The sequence below is a fragment of the Salminus brasiliensis genome, chromosome 16, assembly GCF_030463535.1.
Source record: "Salminus brasiliensis chromosome 16, fSalBra1.hap2, whole genome shotgun sequence".
In the NCBI taxonomy this organism is placed as follows: domain Eukaryota; kingdom Metazoa; phylum Chordata; class Actinopteri; order Characiformes; family Bryconidae; genus Salminus; species Salminus brasiliensis.
In genome coordinates, this window is record NC_132893.1 from 19,195,096 (window position 1) to 19,214,632 (window position 19,537).

Genomic DNA, 19,537 nt, shown 5'->3' on the forward strand with positions numbered 1-19,537 from the left:
GTCCCTCTCCGTTCCTTCTCACTTCCTGCATCCTTCTTTCCTTCCTCTCCTCCCATCTCCCCTCTCTACACTGCGGGCTGGCTCCCGTGGAAGAGGAGGCGCCCGATGTGTGATTGAGCTGCTTATGCTGCAGTGATTAGGCTCCGAAGGGGCATGTTTAATGTGGCGGGGCAGTTTACACAGCTCTAATGCTGTTTGGGTTTTAGGGCAGGCGTGTAATTGAGCCTGCACCGTCAACAGACACGAGAGGGGGACGTCTGTTGAATGACGACAGTACCCAGAAGGGGGTTTATTTCTGTCCCTGTGACAGCACTGTATTTCCCTAATGCGCATTGACTGGGACATATACTGGTAACTGTAACCAGTAGCAATTATATCATGAAAATCTAAAGGACTGTTTTAAATGAAAGTATGAAGTAAATAAGCATTGTTCAGAAAGGTACAATTCATTCCCTAGTCCATACATCCAGCACTGTGTCACACTGATGCCACACATTTGCATGTACACTGATCAGCCATAACATTAAAACCAAGTAAATAATATTGATTATCTCATTAAAATGCACCTATCAAGGGTTGGGATATATTAGGTAGCAAGTGAAGAATAGGATTTTTGAAATTGTGTTGGTGTGATAAAGATGCAGGAAGGAAGCAGGGGGAAAAATAAGCAATGGGCCACTTTGACAAGAGCCAAATTGTGATGAATAATAATTAATTAGTACTACCAATAATTGTCCTAGAAGGACAACCATTGAAGTGGCAACAGGGTCATAGGTGCCCAAGACTCATTGATGGGATCCATAGAGGCCCCACGACACAACTTTGGTACATCTCACTGTACTAAAGTTCCTTGAGGAACATATGGAGGTTCTAAAAATGGAAGTGTGGAGGTCTTTAGGTTCTTTGAGAAACATTCAAGAAAAGGTTCAGGGTTTCTCAAAGCACCTTAAGAGGCTCCTCTATAGTTTCAAATTGAAGAACCCCTAAAAATTCCTCAAGGACACCAAGGTCTTGAGGAGTCCATGCCTAGATGGCTCAAAGCTTTTTTAATGGTATGAGGGAGACCTACACAATATATCCTACACCTTGACAAGTGCTGTTGTAACCAGCTTATCAGTGTTATTTACTTTACCACCTAAAATAGTGAATATAAGTATGAATATGAATATATGCCAAGTAATCAGTTCCAAATGTCGACCAGAATGTTAATATTAACACAATCCCTCCTCTTCTTCTCTTCTTTCTTATGTTCTCTGATGCATTGGATGAGCAGAGACACTGAGATTAGACGCCTGGGCCTTAAGAGGGCAGGGAGGAGGGAGATATATGAAAGGCAGAGGAAACCATGGAGTTAGTCCAGCTCCTGCTCTGCTTTTTGTCAGAAGTCTTGAGATAATCTCCAATATATCATCCACCTGATGCTCATATTATCCAATGGAAAGGGTGCAGAATGTCATGCGTCCTACATAGATGACATATTAGTGTCTGGCTAAACCGTTCCTCTGCGGTTGCGTCTCAGCAGTGTAAAACATTGATTTTCTCCTTATCTTGACACATTTGGCAACTCTGTGTGTCCAATATTCTGTCATTTTCCAACTCTGTGTTTTCACTTAAGTAGGGTGCCAAAGAAATAGGCTTGAATCTTGTTTGATGTGGCCAGAAAAGCATTTATTTGAATAGACCGTGTCTGAGTGAGCGTGATTGCCTTGAATTAGCTTGAGTGATATTAGCAACGTTGGCTGCTCTCCGCGTCTGTCAGCGTGATGTATGGCTCTAATGGAGCCCATCAATCTCTTCCTTCCATAAACCTTAAGGCTCAAGAAAGGAGGAATCAATACTGACTGATCAGGTTTTGTGTGGCACATGCGAGGTATGCACACTACAGTGTAACCTACAGATGCAAATCACCTAAAACTGCTATTTTTAGTGGGGTTTTTTTGCATTTGTACTGTAATGAAATGACTACGTTCATGATATAATGAAATTGCTATGTATGAGAACCCTCGAGATTCAACCCCATTGAACCCTGTGCTTATTTTTATTGTGTTTATTAGTCTTAAAGGTACACTCCGGCAATTTCTAGCCTGATCTCTTTTGACCTGCATCCATAACAAAAGCCACTGGGATGATGTTGTAGTATTTAACCATCACTGTCACAAAAAAATCTCATATGTCCAAAATATCAAGTTAACAGAAGAAGGAAAACACCTCCTTAACTTTCAATGGAAGTTGATGTGAAAAGATTTTATTCCGACACAATGCTAAGAACAGATTCAGATCCAGACATTTTTGCGTGACAGAGACAATATAGAGATTAGGTTGGAAAATGCTGCTATATTGATCCATGGCTTACTATTCAGCACCCAGTAAAAATTCTGTGGTATCTAGGCAAGTTTTTTATATGTAGTTAAACAGGTCACGTTCTAGTGAAATAGCAGAAATCAGACAGATGTTTCTCGAGATTCACTCAAGATTTTGATTAGTGTTGTTAGTTGTGTGTCTAAATCACAAAATGTACACCCAGTGGCTGTAATATAGTACTGCTTTGAAGCACTGTGTGAACCACCCACAGTGAGAGCTGACAAGGCTGCAGTTCAGCCTCTACACAGCAGGGTTAGTGGTAACATAGTGTCCATATCCTTCCTATATAGTAAACACACCTCAGCCTGTTATGGTGAACCCAAATCTATGGAGTAAGTTGTAACATTTGTACTCATTTCTGAATTGCTGAATTGTTCAGAAACAGTAAGACTGGAGACAAAATGTACATTTGTAGAAAATGTGTGGGTTGCTTATATGTCAAAACACCAAATAATAAGGGAATAGCTAGTGTCCGTCTACACTCAGACCCTGGACAGTGTTGACTGGAAAACAAGTGAGCTTTCCCCTTTTTCCCTCCTAAGAAAGCCTCATTAGGAGCCTAGAGGCGACGTTAATCAGCCTGCGTTTAACTGGATTGGTCCCTAGGCCCCATCCCAAGACTCAAATAGCACCACGTTGCATGCCTCCGGCCTCTAGTGCATCCAGTGAGAAGGGGCGACACAGAACGTTTATGTGTAATGGGGATTTACTGGAAATGCTGCATGTATTTCTTGTTGTGATCGGCAGCTGTTGGATATGCTTGGATATGATAGCAATCTCTTCGTCTTGTAAGGCCGCAGCCAGACGTGTGCTGGTTTTTACGACAGTAGTGACCTAAACAAGATCTATTATTTGTACAGAAAGGCTGCACAGAGGCTGTAAACATTTAAACCTCAAATGCCGAAGAGGGCAGCTTAAACTGCCCTTAATGCACTCGATCCGCAGCATTCTGTATACATACTCATACCATGAACTACAAATTGGAAGCAACAACAAGCAATGGCTCTCCACTGCGCTTCAAAGAAGAATGCAAGACTGAAAATACTGTCTTTCAGCAGAGGCCAACGAATCCCACAAGCCCATAAAATAAAAAAAGAGTCCTATGGCATCTTTACAAAAGCTTTGGGAAAGAGAAACATCCACTGTGTCCCATTACTTTATGGGAAAGCCACTAAAATTGCCCCTCTTTATAGCATATACAGTACAGCCCAGCACTGAAGTTCAGCTAAAGATGCCTTAGTCTGTAAATCTTCTTTAAGGTACACTGTCTTACACAACAGTTATGCATCTAGTTATGAACTGCGGTTTTCAACCATAGGGACATTGCCTCGATGGGGACCAGCAGCGGTTGGAGTCTGTCTGTTCTCATCTGTTGCTGTTTCGCTTCAAATGGACCGACTCGGACTGTCCCCAGTCTGTCACTGTCCCATTTAATTATTGTTTTCTCCGTCCCCACAAATGGAATTGGGCTGGCAGAGTGATTGGCAGTAATCTCCACCCTGCAAGTAATGAATCTCCACTCAAACAAAGAGTGCGTGAGCATCTGGAAGCATTTCTGGAATCTCGTTTGCTCTCGTCATGCTGTGTCCCCTCTTTACACCCGCTGTATTCATAATTTCCCATGCTTATTGAAATTCTAGTAAAGTCAGAACTGTGAAAGATCTGTCATCGTGTTGAAGCTGTGTTTGTTATTGTGAGGCCTTCATTTTGTTGATTACGAACTACTTCAAATTCTGATTTTCAAAACAAGCCCTCCGTAAAACCCCTGTTTTCGATCTTTCAACTGCAAATAACAGTTTAACGTTCTAGAATTTATGGAGTCGGTCTCATGAAACCCACCAGATGATCTGAAAAAAGGTGAACGGCATGTTAAAGCGTGAACGACATATTTGCAGTTTGGCTCACTGCTGCAAATCGATGTAAGTGAACGCTTTGTAGTCTGTATAGTAGGCTCTGATAAAGAACATATCATATGTGATTCATTCAGTAACACCAGCATGACGCCCATTAGAGAGTTGAGTCATGCTTACATTCCAGATAAGGTGGGCGGCCAGTGTGACCACCTCAATCCCACCACTTTTTGCAGAGCAGATCTGTATGTTTTATAGCAAGCATCTGAGCGCCAGACCAGCTTCCTCTTTGAACTGCCTCCTGGGAGGATGCTGGATGTCTCAAAGTGGGGGGTTCTCCTGGGTAGGAGCTACCATCCCCCTTGCTCATGCCGATGGCTCATCACAAAGCGGGCTTCACATTAATCATGGTGGGCCGGTGGGGTGGCTGCTGTAATCTGTCGGCTGATTTTATCACGTTTTCTCTGCCCAGATCGATATTGGGGAGCTCAGAGTTCTTATGTTATATTAGCCCCTGCTGGTTTTTGATATATTGTGCTTGTTGCCAAGGAAACCAGGTTATCAGTTACCACAAAATTAAGTGGATTGTCCTTAACGCTGACAAACCGGAGATCAATATTTTATATTTGCCTGCACTGATTGATTTTTTAACAACAAAAAAGGACTTGACAGATGGGCCAGGCTGGGCATCTATGGTTGTTATGTACATTTTCATTTACTAGATTAGAACTGTAAAAGTAAACATAATTGAATAATTGAATAACTGAACTGAATTGAATGTTGAATGTATCGTGATACTATAATTATGGCTTATTGGCCACCCTTATACAACCCTTATACAGACATTATGCTACATAATTCTGATAAATGATTCCTTTAGTGGAACCTTTGTGGTAATATTAATTTAAGTGGAGTTATTAATTAAGTAAATCCTGGGGAAAGGAACATGCCTAAAGCCGCTACTCCTCTCAATCTAACATCCTATAAAAACCATTGCTAACTTCTGCATCAGCAATGAACTTTTCACAACTGTCTCTACTCTGTAACTTGAAGCAGAAGCCATTTGAACTCCAGGCAAACGTTACTTGAGGTCCCTTCATCTTACAGTCTCCCCCAACAGGGTCATATACTGATAAATTGGTCCGAACTTGCAAAAAGATTCTTTAAAGAACCACATGTATGTAAACATTGGGCATGTAGAATTATAGCTTTCTGTGTCGTACTATTCTATCACTGTATAAAAGAGGTATGATGCTGCCCTTAGTGTTGGCTGCACCGTATGCACACATCATGAATGAATGACCAATTTGACAGCAGATTGCAGAATTGCAATGGGTCGGGCCAACCATTGAGATACACAAAAAAGACTCTAAAAAGCCTCTCTTATCCTTTGTTGGACTTCTGACCCACTTCACTTTGGCACTGTATGCCAAAGTGCGTCAATTGCTATTTGTAGCTGTAGTCACTGCTAGGTTTAATAAATGTACCATAAGTGGATATTATCTCTCAGCTGGGCCAGTGATGCAAATGTGGGCTTTGTGCCAGAGTGATAGGGGGTTTAACAGACTATAAATATGTGAGAGATTGTTATGAGTTCCTCTCTAATTAAGTCTGTAGCCCCTCTCCACTTTGAAACAGATCTGCGTGAGAGGCTTAGGAGCAGCGGTGCCACAGTCGGGGCTTAACGTCAGATGAAATCACATTCAAACGAGTAGCCCTTATCTAGATGTGGACATGAGCTGTCATTGTAGTGGAGAATCCTCTTAACTCCTCTTAAGTCTCCCCGACCCTTACCTTAAAACTCAGAGTAATAGGCACTTTGAACTGCGATAAGACTGTAGAGCTTAGCCGAATGAACCTGTACGCTGAACTCTGCCAGGAACACGCTAGGAACATTTGCGAGAACATTTGTTTGTGTGGTGTACTGTAACAAATCTTCTCTTAGCCAATATCAAACGTGTTGTAGATGTCAATCCTCAGTGTTTTGGAAAGAAAAAGCTAAAAATATGAATAAATTTTACTTTCAGCCTCTTGACACTGGATGCTAGCGAGAGATAAACCCGGGATTAATAATGTGGACCACATGTTAGGAGCTGCAAGCAATGTAATAACAAACCATTTACAACACTTGTAAATGCATGGTGACCCAGGCCACTTTGCTGTGTTTGTGGCTGTATAACATTCGCACGAGTGCATGCAAGGGTTTGTCGGCTAAACGACTGTTCTGGAATTCGGGAAGACTCAACGGTAGTTAAACAGGTTTCGCCTCCAGACGCAGGCATAAAAACCCTTGCGCACCAGCATTTGTTGTCTTTTTCAGGTCGCACTGGACATTAATGGAATGCTTTTCCTGTTTATGTTTGTGCAGTTTAAATAAAGGTCCCAAAAAAGTATTATTTGGCACGATGCCATAGGGGAATTGCTCTTGAATCACTTTTGGTTCCCTAAAGAACCTTTCAGCTCATGCTGCTTTAAGGAAACAGTTCTGTATATAAGATAAGTATGAGCTTTTGAAGGCCTTTTCTGTGAAAATCTCCAAAATCAGGCAGGTGTTGGGAGTGTTTCCAGGGTCATGGGCACCTAAGGCTCATTGATCCTCACTACTTCCAGGACTTCCAGGAAGATCCTCTGGAAGGTCTTGCTGCCAGACACCACAGGACACTTTCAGAGTCATATCAGTTGTGGCGGCACACGGGGGGCCTGCTCAATCTTACGGAGGTGATCTTATTGTTATGGCCAATCATAAATCATAAATCATTAATCACCAATCATAAATCATTAATCATTTTGTTGTTATATATTTCTGAGATGTGATAAAATAAACATTTCCAAAAGAGATAATGGACCACCAAAACTGTCATTAGATAATAGTTGTGGGCTTTGGAACTGCCACTAAAACATAAATATCATATAACACACATATCCATCATATATATATTCATATATATGATTCCTATAAAACATATTTATATATTCATCTATTCATCTAGTTCCTATTCTGCAGAATGTTGCTTTCTGAGAAATGTCTTTCTGAAATGTGTAAAACTTTGTCAGACTTTTATTCTGACTTTCTTTCAGTGTTTAGATTTTTGGACTTTTTGACTCTTTAGAAGTTGTTCTAAGGTACATTTGGCTTCAAGCTAGAGTTCAGTTGTGTTGCAAGAAAATGAACATGCTTTAATAAATAAGTGATCGAAGATAGAAAAGAGCCAGGGGTAAGAGCCAAGGGTATGAGCCAGCGTCTTTCTCTGTATCACGATGTGTCCCTTTTAATCAGCTCACTAGTTCAGTCAGGTGAAAACAAAAATCTGATCGCATTTGAGTTCTTCAGCCTGTTGTCAGAATAGCTGAAGGCTAAGTTTTTGGATTGTGACTGTGACCAAAAACAACAGTAATTTGTGTTAACATGACCGTTTTCTGACCTCTCTCTGTTTTTACTGCTTTGCCTTTAAGACTGATACATCGTCGCTGTTAAAAACCTAATGGCAACTTTCAATTCAAATTTCATTTTTGGAGCATTTATGTTGGTTCAATTATCATACGATTTTGACACAATGTAAAGCACAACAGGCTAGTTCAAATTATATCTAAAAGTAAAAAAATGGAGATGCAAGGTGCAACCACTGATTGGCGGCCCTGTACTTTCCCTTGTTGAAAAAGCAGTCCAGGCTGCAAAACTCCTACATATAACTTCCTTTACGTTCATGGCATTTGGCCAGAGCTTTTATCTAGATTGACATTTGAATCATGGTGCACAGGTCGGAGGACTCTACCTATACCTTACTGTTCCCCCTGTACTACACCAGCTGTTAATAGGTTGGGCTAAACTGCTGTTTACTGTTTTTTTGACATGAAAGAAACACAATTTTTTTGCTTAGTTTCTTTGTATGGACTGTAGCAGCCCATGATATGGGCCCTTAAAGTAAAGTAAAGGACTGCATACATTTTTGCCCTACCAGACAAAACATTCAGATGTCAAAAGTAGGCAAGATGTTTCCACGTTTTCCACATTTCCATGTTCTTAATGTATCACGCCTGTCAGAATAATATTGCAGATCTGGGATCTAACCATATAATGGTATTTGGTAAGACATGAAAGATAAATTCAGGTATGCTACATTGTTACTCTTTAAGTTTCATACACATAGCCCCTGTTCTCCATCTCCTGAGAGACATACAAGCCCGAGAAAAGACTGAGTTATGGTTTACGGTGGGACACACTTTACCCTGCGAGAGATTGCACACAGTGTGACCTCACGTCAGGAATGGATGGGTCTCAAAGGCAGCAGTAGGCCTTCGTCCAGACAGAATTACTACTCTGCTTTCACACCAGTGCCTAATCCATCTGTATCACACTCTTATACCAGGCTGGTCTTGCAGATGTCTAGTAGTGCTGCATTGGCTGTACTGCACTTAACAGAAGGGCTTTGAGTGGGTAGGCACACTACTCTACACTACACTACACTACTCATAATGTTCATAATGCTTCAGACTGGTCTGCAGCGCTAGAAATGAACTGCACTTCACTTGTATTGCTTTGGCAATTTGGAGCCGTAGTCATGTTGTTTCTAGTGGAGTCGAGCATCTCTCTCAAAACTGTGGAAAAGAGCCATTCAACGATGATCATGATCAAGGAAAATCATGAAGAGAGAGGCTTCATCTCATCACAGTTGTGACGTATGGATTAAGGCTGGGTTGATTGAAAGGTTGATTCCCATGATCCATGATCCTCTAGAGGTGACATATCAGTATGAAAATTAATATGGGTTTGGGATTATGTCCAAAAACTAGCCAGACTCTTAATACACTTACATTTATGGTATTTAGCTGAGATCCAGAGCAACCTAATGTTACACAGGTAGGTGACTGTAAAGTTAGGAATCTTGCCCATAGACTCAAATTGGTGTAGTGTGATGTGCTTGACCAACCAGGGAATTGAACCCTAGTTATGGGGAAGGCAGTATGGGAATTTCTGCTGCAGCGGCGAGTGTGTGTTTGTGTTTATCTAAGCGAGTATGCGGATTGTGAGCGCTTATGTCTCTGAACTCCTGAAGGGTGTGGAGAATCGATGTAGTGCTCGCCTCGCTCTCCCCACAGCTGAAAGCCTCTAGACGCCCCCCCCAAAGGGGCTTGCCTCAGCAGTGGGCCCCCCTAATGCTTTTCTCATCTGCGCCCCATTCCTTACCAAAGCACTGGTCACAAATCCACTGCCGACCATGACCCCCTGCCCCCATCATGCCCCATTACCCCCACACCTGACTATATCTGAATCTGAATAAGGTGCACAGATTTGGTCTTGGTGTAGAAGGAGCCACAGTATACTCTCTTTCAGCGGTTCTGGGATTCCTCTACACTCTCGTTCCTTTTTACTCTGCTGGTCATCCTTCCTCTTTTTCTACTGCGAAAATGATACCAGGGAAAACTGATCCCTTGTGTCGGTTATGATCTCAGCCATATTCCAGCTCCTCTGATGGCCAGTGCGGAATTTCTACGGATGTCCTGGTGTCTATAGAGGTGCTGCTGAGGTCACTGAGTCACCAAATGGGCCTCAGTGGGCTTTCCTGTGTGGACGACTGATCCTCACACCCAGTCAGCGTGATGTCCCAGGACAAATTAATGTTGCAGGTGCCTAATCTCCCCCCAGTCTGTGCAAATATCTACATAAGAACACAAACATAAGATCAGAGATCCATCCAAGCGATAGTGTTACACCTAAAGTGAGCCCATCAGGAAATAAGGCAGCAGCATGCTCATGGTCTGCACTGAATAGCTATGATGGTGGTCTCATTTGCTCTGGGAAGGGCTTCTCACTACTCAGTGGCTGGGAATGGGATTGGATAGGGTGGGATTTCCTATGATGATAAGACGAACTATTGAAAATAGTCAAAAGCACTTTACAGTCATTAATCACAGGCCTGGTTATATATTGAATTATAAGCAGTTCATCTGCAGGTCATTATAATGCCATGTTTAGCAGATTCCCCCAACGTTGGAGCTTTAGACACATTGTCATTAAAAATGCATAAAAAGAATTTAATGGAATTTGCTAGTACCTGCAGATACTTTCATAGTACATAATTAAAATTTAGCCCATAGGAAATGGTCTGATTGACCAGGCATACTTCTATTTGGAAGGCTGTTCAATTAAGGCTTATTGTGTTTGGTATTACAGTATTTTGTAGCATACCTGACTACTAGCATAATCAACAGGGATAGCTTTAATATTGACGTTTTATCAAACGCACCAAATAAATCAACTACAACTGTACAACTATTTGAATAAATAAGGTCAGAGCTATACTCAATGCAGTTTCACAAAAGCTCTGAGGTGTTTTTCCCCAACCATACAGAGACACTATTCATCTATATCTACTGACAATACCACTATAATTTACTTCCATTGAAAAGATGCTTTTCCTTATGGTCATTGAGTCACACAGCTAGCTAGTTGCATGAGTGAGCAGCTTGACACTGCAGATTCATGACCAACAGTGGAACCATTAACCCCTAGTCAGGATAACCATCTTTCTGCTTGTTTTTTTAGTATAGAGAAATATTGTAATGGATGAGAAATTTAGTGCAAGCTCATCAAGAGGAGCCTCTCTCAGCTAGTCCCTTCTTGGACAGATTTCAAAGCCGCAAGATGTTATAGAAAAGTCTGTTTTTTTATGACTGCTGTAAATGGCAGCGAGCAATGTTACGGGGCTGCTTTCAAAGCCAAACATATATAAAAAAAAAGTTTTGTTGAGAAGCAGGCCCTGCAGAGTCAAAGGTCATTTCCCCCTAATGTTTTGCAGAGGAACTCTTTGTTGGGTTATTGGCTTTGGAGACTGTGTATGTATGGAAATGATGAATGAGGGGTTCCTAGGACCACCAATGCAATTCTTTTTATCGAGTGCGTTGTGGGGGGAAGAGAGGTCAGACTAGGAAGAGGAGTCTGGAGGTCCTGACTTTCCGGTTGCAGACATTCTTCTGAGTAAAGCCTTTTGAGGAACACCTGAGGTCTGTTGCGTCTCTTAGCATTAGTTCATGGTGTAATGCTAGTCAGCTGTGGACTCAGCTGTGGGGTGTGAAGGTTGGTCAATGAGGTTGTGTTGTGTTTGGTCTGCTGGTGATGTGTGTTTTAGGGGTGTAACGGTTCAAATTCTGAACTTGAGATGCAATACAGTAGTATGTGGATTTAGTACAATTATACAATAAGGAATATGTTCTGGAGCAGATTTCTGGAGCACTCAATTGGGGGCAAGCTATGGACAAAGACACAATAGCCACAAGCTATTCATTTACATTTATGCTATTTTCTCTTAACCACTGCAACTTGGGCTACATGTGGTCCTGTTACAAATATAGGGGAATGTAGAGTTAGGAGTCTTGCCCAAGTACCCTTATTGGTGTTGTAAGGTGTATATATGCAGCATGGGAATTAGCTCATGGGAATTAGCTCTAGTCTTCCATGAGGAAGCCTTTGTACGCTACACCAGCCTTATCGCTACAATGCAATATAATACAGTATGAAATACTGTAATTCAATATGAATCAGTGCAATACAATGCAATATATTCTCTTAACCACTGGAACTTGGGCTACATGTGGTCATGTTACACATGTAGGGGAATGTAGAGTTAGGAGTCAAGAACCCTTATTGGTGTATATATACACCTTATATATACAGTGATTTGAGCCCTAGTCTACCATGCAATATAATACAGTATAAAACAATGCAATACGGGCCAATATGATACAGTACAATACATTATCCATTGATTTTTTTACATTCCTAGTATATTTGTGGTGCAGTTCATCTTCATGTACATGCAATAGACAGGCCTTTCATGTTATCTAGTACACTAGTTGACTTGTCAGGCTGCTTATATTGGCTAATCTATCATTTTTGACAGCAGAAAATGTCACTATACTAGGAGCTGCAATTTTTGAATGTTATAAAAATGTGACTGTATTTCAGCTGAATAAACAGTAACAATGCCTATCTGTACTCTGTGGAACTTCCTCAGCTTGGCCGATCATTAGATGTTTATGATAAGCTCCCATTGAGACATATACCTGCACAGGAAGGGATTTCCTCCTCACAATCCCCTTCACAGAATTTAGTGTCATAAGAAAATGTCTGGAAGGCAAATGAACTTGACCTGAACCGAGTCGTAAACACAGGCTTCCTTTCCTGCAGCTGGTGGACAGATAGACAGCCGCTCCTCTGTAAAACAGTGTTCCCTGCTTTAAAACCCTGCTACTGCTTTGACGTCCGTTCTGCTCCCCATCCCCAAACTCTTCTGTTCAGATCAGCTAATGACCCTGATGAGTCCTTGCCAAGCTGTCAATTGTGTATTTTTCCCTCACATTTCTTCTTTTGTAAGTGGCTCATATTGTGGACGTATCGCTGAGATGCTGTCTGGGTGCCAGCACTCAGTGGAGGCAAGGTGCCTAGACAAACAAATGGTTTTGTGATTTGTAGAAGCACAGAGTGCGCTGCTCCAAGCGCTGCGATTTCTATTCTTCTGGGCCTACTGGCCCTGCAAAATCCAGTCTAACAGATGGACACTGGATTGAACATTTTCCCTCTTTCTCTCTCTCACTCAAACAGTCAAAACTTTGAATACATCTATTGATAGAAGAGCTTTCCTTCCATCACTGGCTTTAGAATAATAGTGAAGGACCCAGAGCTATAAAATAACACATACCGAATTAAAATAGTGAAGGGAAAAAGTGGCAAATAAGGCAAAATATAGGATACATTTTTCAAAAATCATATAGTAAATGGAGATTTTGATATGCAAATGAGATGTTTCCGTATTAAAGAACGATGAGATGGGGGGCACCAAATGGCACAGCAGTCTAATGTGCTTCCACTATGGCCCGAGCCATGCCGCTTTGCCATCAGTGGCCGGAGTCAGAGAGAGCACAATTGGCTGTGCTCTCTCCCCTCATCATTCTCAAAGAGATGTTGGCCAGCATGGGCGTCTGGAGCTGGGGACCCGGCGATTTTCTTAGAGCGTGTTGGCCCCCTGCCGATGCCGCATGGTAGGAGTTCTGGCTGGCTTTGCTTGTATCAGAGGAGAGTGCTTACCGTCTTAGTGTCTGGAGCATTGTTAGTGCTGGAGGGACTTACGAACGAGTGGGTTGTTTGGCAGTTCTAAAATGGGAGAAAAAGGAAAATTATTTTTTAAAAATGTAATAAAAAAGCGATGAGATGTCCTGCACTTCAACGGAGGGCCGTGTAGAACTTGCATTTTATGTTTTTTAGAGTTGGTTATTGGTTTAATCCAAAGCATGAGGTATGAGCCAATCATAGGCTTCCAAATGTGCATCTGTCAGACATTCATTTGGGTCTGTCCACATTTTTGGACTGGTTCTGTGTGGCCATACATACTGTACCTTTAAGTGCATCAATTTACGTGCAGACTTCAGTGTAAAAAGCATACCGGACCTTAACCTATTCTTTACCACTGTCTGAAACTCCAGTAGCTAAGGGTGATTCAGATCCCCGTCCCAGTCTTCTCACCTCATTATTATCTCTCTCTTTCTCTGTCTCTCTCTGTCTCCTTGGCTCGGTGAGTGCTCTTGCGCTCCATGGCCTATTGCCCAGGTATGTACAGGCATGGCTGAGGCATCCAGGGCAGCTCCCACACAGCGCTTCGTCCTCTGTGCTCTCTCTCTCTCTCTCTCTTACTCACACTTACTAGCTTTGGCACTCACTTTTTCTCCCTCTCCCGCTGCACAAGCCCAGAGGGGTTTCATTGTTAAATCCTCAGAAGTCTTGATCATTTTACCATGCATTACATTTTTCACATACTTTTTTTCAAATGTATTGATATAATTAGATGATCAATTACATGATTGATCAGGTAATTCATCACATTTGCAGGTTTGTAATGTAAGGCACTATTTAAGGCACTCCTTATTTTGCTGAAAAAAACCTATTGCTAATAATGCAAACATGCTTGTATAAAAATAAGTTCGATCCATATTAGAATTAGCACAGGCCGTATTTGGGGGCTCTTGAGTGGTACAACCATCTAAATGTTGGCCCTATTATTGCAGAGTTGGTCCTCAGTGATGCCACAACCAGCCTAGTGTCGGACCTGCCTCTCCCTATCACTCATTGCAGGTGTCTGTTAGCTGATGTAACAAGTTTCTCCTCCTAATGTGATTGCCTTCACTAGCCTTCACCTTCCCAGCCGTGCTAGCAGTGACTGGGGGAGTCCAGGCTAGTGGGTAGGATTTGGGAAATGTCCAAAAAAAAAGGAAATGTTAGTAACCTGTGATGTTGTGTGTTTTATTTTTTGCAGGTGACGGCCAATGACGCTGATGGTGGCTCGTTTGGTGCTATTACGTATTCTTTAGGATCAGGACCTGGCAGTTCTCCTCCCACACTCTTCAGCATCAATAAAGAGACGGGGCAAATCTGCACCAGTGCTTCCCTGGACCGAGATGAAGGAGCTGACAGCTTTGAGTTTACTGTCACTGCTGCTGACGGGGTAAGTGAGGGAGAACTGTACAAGTCACCAATATTTTAATTAGAACTCTCCATTAGCCTAATAAATAATTATTTCACTTTTTATTCACTGATTTCAACCTCTTACATTGTAACACCTGCTACATGTTACAAATTATTTAGTACCTACTAATTACTCAATAAGTTAGTCAGTATCTACTAATAATTTAGCATCTACACATTTTTCAGTGCCCCTTATTTATTCAGTATATGATAGTTACTCAGTGCATAAGAATTATTCTGTACCTACTAATTATTCAATAAGTAGATTTTTTTGGTATCTACTAATTATTTTCTATATAATTAGATATAAAACCTAACAATTATTCAGAAATAGAAATGAACTAGTATCTACTAATTATGCTATACATATTAATCATTTAGAACCTACTAATTATTCAGCATATTCATTTTTCAATAAGTAGAACTTTACTGGTATCTACTAATTATTCAGTATCTACTAATTTATTATGCTATATCTACTATGTATTTTGTATGCATTTTTATTTGGTGTCTGCTTGTATTCAATAAGTACTAATTATTCAGTGTATACTGAGGATGTAACAGTACACCAACGTCACAGTTGACTTCTGCATGTGTGCGTCGAAACATGGCGTGCATCAAAAAGTGCTAATTACTCGGTATCTGCTTATTATTTAATAAGTACTTGCTATCCAGTCCCTACTAATTATGCAATAAGTACTATCTATATAATGTAATATAATATAATATAATAGTATTATAACTATTAATGTGTTGTCTCTGTTTAATTAAGATCATTTTACTATTTGGCCTTTTAAACTGGTCACTCAGTCAAATCATCCGACTGACTGGTAGATTACCTCTCAGCTAATATAATGGATAGTGACAGCTCTGAGCAGTATTCCAGTACTGTACAGAAATGTAATACGGCATTATAACATGCCTGGGTTCATTTTTAGGACTGTTGTGCTTTTCAGGAATATTTGCTTGCTTGCTGTAATGGTCTGTAACATTGGTCTGTTCTGTTTTGAATGGATGTATCTTGCTGACAGATCACTCACTGACATTTTACTGAGGCATTATTTAAGGGTCTGACCCATTAATAGCATTTTCCAGTCAGGACTGGGTAGGTGCTGTGCTTTGATACAAAGGTGCGCTTGTGCTGTATCGTCGTCTACAGAGCGGCTTTCTGGTTCATCGCTGAACACATTCTCTTCTTACTGCCAGCAACAACATTTATACACTCACCCAGTGAAAAGGCTGTAAAACACAGTGTCCCAGGGGTGCATTGTTATATACCAACACACACTATTTCTATGTCTGTCAGTCCCTTTCCCTGCCTGTCTCTCTCTCTGTCTGTCTCTGTCTCTCTCACTGACTCTCTTACTCTGTCAAAAGTCATATTCAAGCTGGGTTTATTGGCATGGCGTTCTCAACTACAGTGTTGCCAAAGCACATACACCTTCAAATCTGAACATACTTAGTGAAGTAATGTCAGATATTAATGAGAGTTAATGACAGTATTAGTAATGATCTAATAACCTAATTATAATCACTGAAAATAATAGAAATAAAATGAGGCTATACTTACTCTGCCTCTCTCTCGCTATGTCAGACTGTCTCTCTCTCTGTCTTTCTCTGTCTGTCTGACTCCTTCTCTGTCTGCCTGTTTGACTCTCTCTCTCTCTCTCTCTCTCTCATTCTCTCTCTGTCTCTCTCTCTCTGTCTAATTAGTTTGTTATTTCTGTCTGGCTCTCTTACTGTCAGACTCTCTCTCTTTCTCTCTCAGTTTGTCTGACTCTCTCTCTCTCTCTGACTCTTTTCCTCTGCCCGGTGCTCATTCTCTCTGTGTGAGACTGTCTGACTGTCATTCTCTCTGTCTGAGTCTGTCTGTCTGACTTATTTTCTCTGTCTGAGTCTGACTTATCCTCTGCCTGAGTCTGTGTGACTCTCATTCTCTCTGTTTGAGACTGACTCTCATTCTCTGTCTGAGTCTGACTGTCATTATCACTGTCTGCGTCTGTCTGACTCTTTCATTCTCTCTCTCTCTGATGATGTCTGACTCTCATTCTATCTATCCAAGTCTGTCTGACTCTTTCATTCTCTCTCTTTCTGATGATGTCTGACACTCATTCTATCTATCTGAGTCTGTCTGACTCTCATTCTCTCTGTTTGAGACTGACTCTCATTCTCTGTTTGAGTCTGACTGTCATTATCGCTGTCTGGGTCTGTCTGACTCTTTCATTCTCTCTCTCTCTGATGATGTCTGACACTTATTCTATCTATCTGAGTCTGTCTGACTCTTTCATTCTCTCTCTCTCTCTGATGATGTCCGACACTCATTCTATCTATCTAAATCTGTCTAACTCTCTCATTCTCTCTGTCTGACTTCAAAACTCTGATGTTCTTTATGACTGTCTTTCTGTCTCTTCCATTTTTTTCTGACTCTTGCTCTGTCTGACTGATTCTTTTGCACGGCCTAACTCTCTCTCTCTCTCTCTCTCTCTCTCTCTCTCTCTCTCTCTCTGCCTCCCCCTCTCCATAATTTTCTTATTTCCCATGTTTCTGTTATTAATGCAGTATTAAAGCAGTGTGTGTGTGTGTGAAGGTGGAAAAAGCAATCCATTAACTCTCCTCTTGACTGCTGTTTTCATCATTCTGGAGACTGGAAGGCGTTGCTTTACACATTCTAGTAAACTGCAGTGAAGCAGGTCTTGATGATCGACTCATTGGCCGTTTATGTGCTCTGCTGTTTGTTCCTCAGGGTGGCCTGAGTTCATCAGCCTACGTGAAGGTGTCACTGCAGGACATCAACGACAACAGGCCCACATTTTACCCGGTCAACTACGCAGTCAGCCTGAGCTCACAAAGTGCCCCCGGGACCTCTGTCGTCAGGGTAACGGCTCATGACCCTGATGGTGGGGAGAATGGGAAGGTGACGTATCGCACAGTTCCAGGAGGGGGCTCCAACTTCTTCACCCTCAACAAGGATACAGGTGCGTATGTGTGAACATATAGCAGATCCACCAGGATATTACAGGCTTTCCAATGAATATTTCATAAATATTCATAAAATGCTTCCAAAATGCTTCATTTTGCAATAAAATGTGCAGCAATCATTTTAATGTAGAAATTCCAGAAGATGAGACTTTTTATAATTCCTGTCAAAAACAAATCAGATGAGGCCAGATGTCCAAAAGAGCCAAACTGACCTCGCTCTGTCTGGGTGGGTAGGATGGTCCTCCCTCTCCCCAGTTACTCTGCATGATGCTAGTCAGTGTAAGTGTGTTAGCTGATGTAACAAAACTGGTAGTTAGTGTTCTCCTCCAAACGTATTCAGCTCTCCAATAATGTTGCATCAGCAGCAAGGCAGAAAATATGGGATTTGACTTATGAGACTCATAAGGCATGTGCTAGCCTTCACCTTCCTAGCACTGCCAGCATTGTGCAATAGAAACTTGAAATCAGATTCAAAAATTGAAATCAGATAATTTTTCTAGCAATTTTAATAAAAAAAATTGCTAAAGCACTCATTGTAGCATGGTAGCATGTTGGCTGATCTCAGCCTATGGCACACTAGCATGAAAGCCTTCACATATTTACAACAATGTGGTGATTGGACAACATTGCTAGCCATGGCAAATACTCTGATAATTAGTTTCCGAGATCCCAAATACCTGGAGAGATGGATTTACACTAATCAACCATGAAATGTTAATCTAATATTGTGTAGGTTCCTCTCTAGCCACCCAAACTGATCTAGCCCTGATCCATCAAAGAATGGACTCTAGTATCTGGTAACAGGTCTTTTAAGTCCTGGATGTTGTGAGGTGGGACCTCAGTGGATCGTATCAGTGCGCCTTGGGCGCCCATGACCCTGTCACCAGTTCACTTCTTTGAAGCACTTTTGCTAGGTACTATCCAGTGCACACCCCACAAGACCTTTGGGAGATGTTGTAACCCAGTTGTCAGAGACTAACTGATATGAAGAGCAAATAAACAGAAGCCAGAAAGCTAAAGCAAGCTAACCCTCCCCCCCATGATTTTACCCTGTGAGATTCTGCTGTTTATCTGAATGTGTGACAAAGAAGAGCGGTCAGTGAAGTGACCACGCTGTGGCGTCATCCTCGTTGACATTTGTCTCTCTGTAGGGGTGATCTCTCTGTCCCGCTCCCTGCATGGAAAGGCCAATTCTGTCATTGCCATGGTGATCACAGCGCTGGATGGTGGCGGGCTCACGGCACCAGTTAACGCCAGAGTGAACATCAGTGTGGTGGCTGGCTCTGTGGCGCCCCCCGTGTTTGAGCAGGCCCAGTACTTCTTCACCGTCTCTGAGGACGTCCTGAGAGGCACGGAGGTTGGGGTGGTGCGGGCTAACATCAGGAACGGTGAGTGTTTGATAGTGTTTACCCTTGTCAACTTGACACAATTACACTGCCAAGACGCTTGATCTTTTAGCCGAGGACAGTGTAGCTAACAAGTAATGCACGTTTACGCTAGATCTCACAATTAGCCATGTGTAAACTGACAAATAGACAAAAGGCAAAAATGCAGAGTCCCAGTTTGCAGTGTCGGTTACAGTAACTTCTTACCAACAGTAGAAAATGAATGAAGCAAACTTCAGACTCTAAACATTGTAAACATAAAATCACATTAAAGTGTGCAACTACTCACTGTGCTATACACTGGGCACGGTTCTCAACATCTGCAGCACCGCGAGGGCTGGGGGTCGGTGAGCTGGAGTGGCAGGACGTGCTGTTCGCATTGAGCCAGTTGGACAAATAGAAAAACAGCTGTTCTGTGGAGCTCATTAGGCCCTTGCATCAATCACAGA

At 41.8% G+C, this 19,537-nt stretch overlaps 1 protein-coding gene across 1 annotated transcript in view; it reads left to right on the forward strand.

Moving 5' to 3' along the window:
- Nucleotides 1-19,537, forward strand: part of dchs1b (dachsous cadherin-related 1b) — a 126,426-nt gene that overhangs the window by 78,111 nt on the left and 28,778 nt on the right. Inside the window, exons 3-5 of the mRNA XM_072658555.1 lie at nucleotides 14,516-14,704; nucleotides 17,468-17,699; nucleotides 18,855-19,091. Coding sequence (XP_072514656.1) covers nucleotides 14,516-14,704; nucleotides 17,468-17,699; nucleotides 18,855-19,091 — 658 coding nt within the window. The remainder of the gene's footprint in view (nucleotides 1-14,515; nucleotides 14,705-17,467; nucleotides 17,700-18,854; nucleotides 19,092-19,537) is intronic.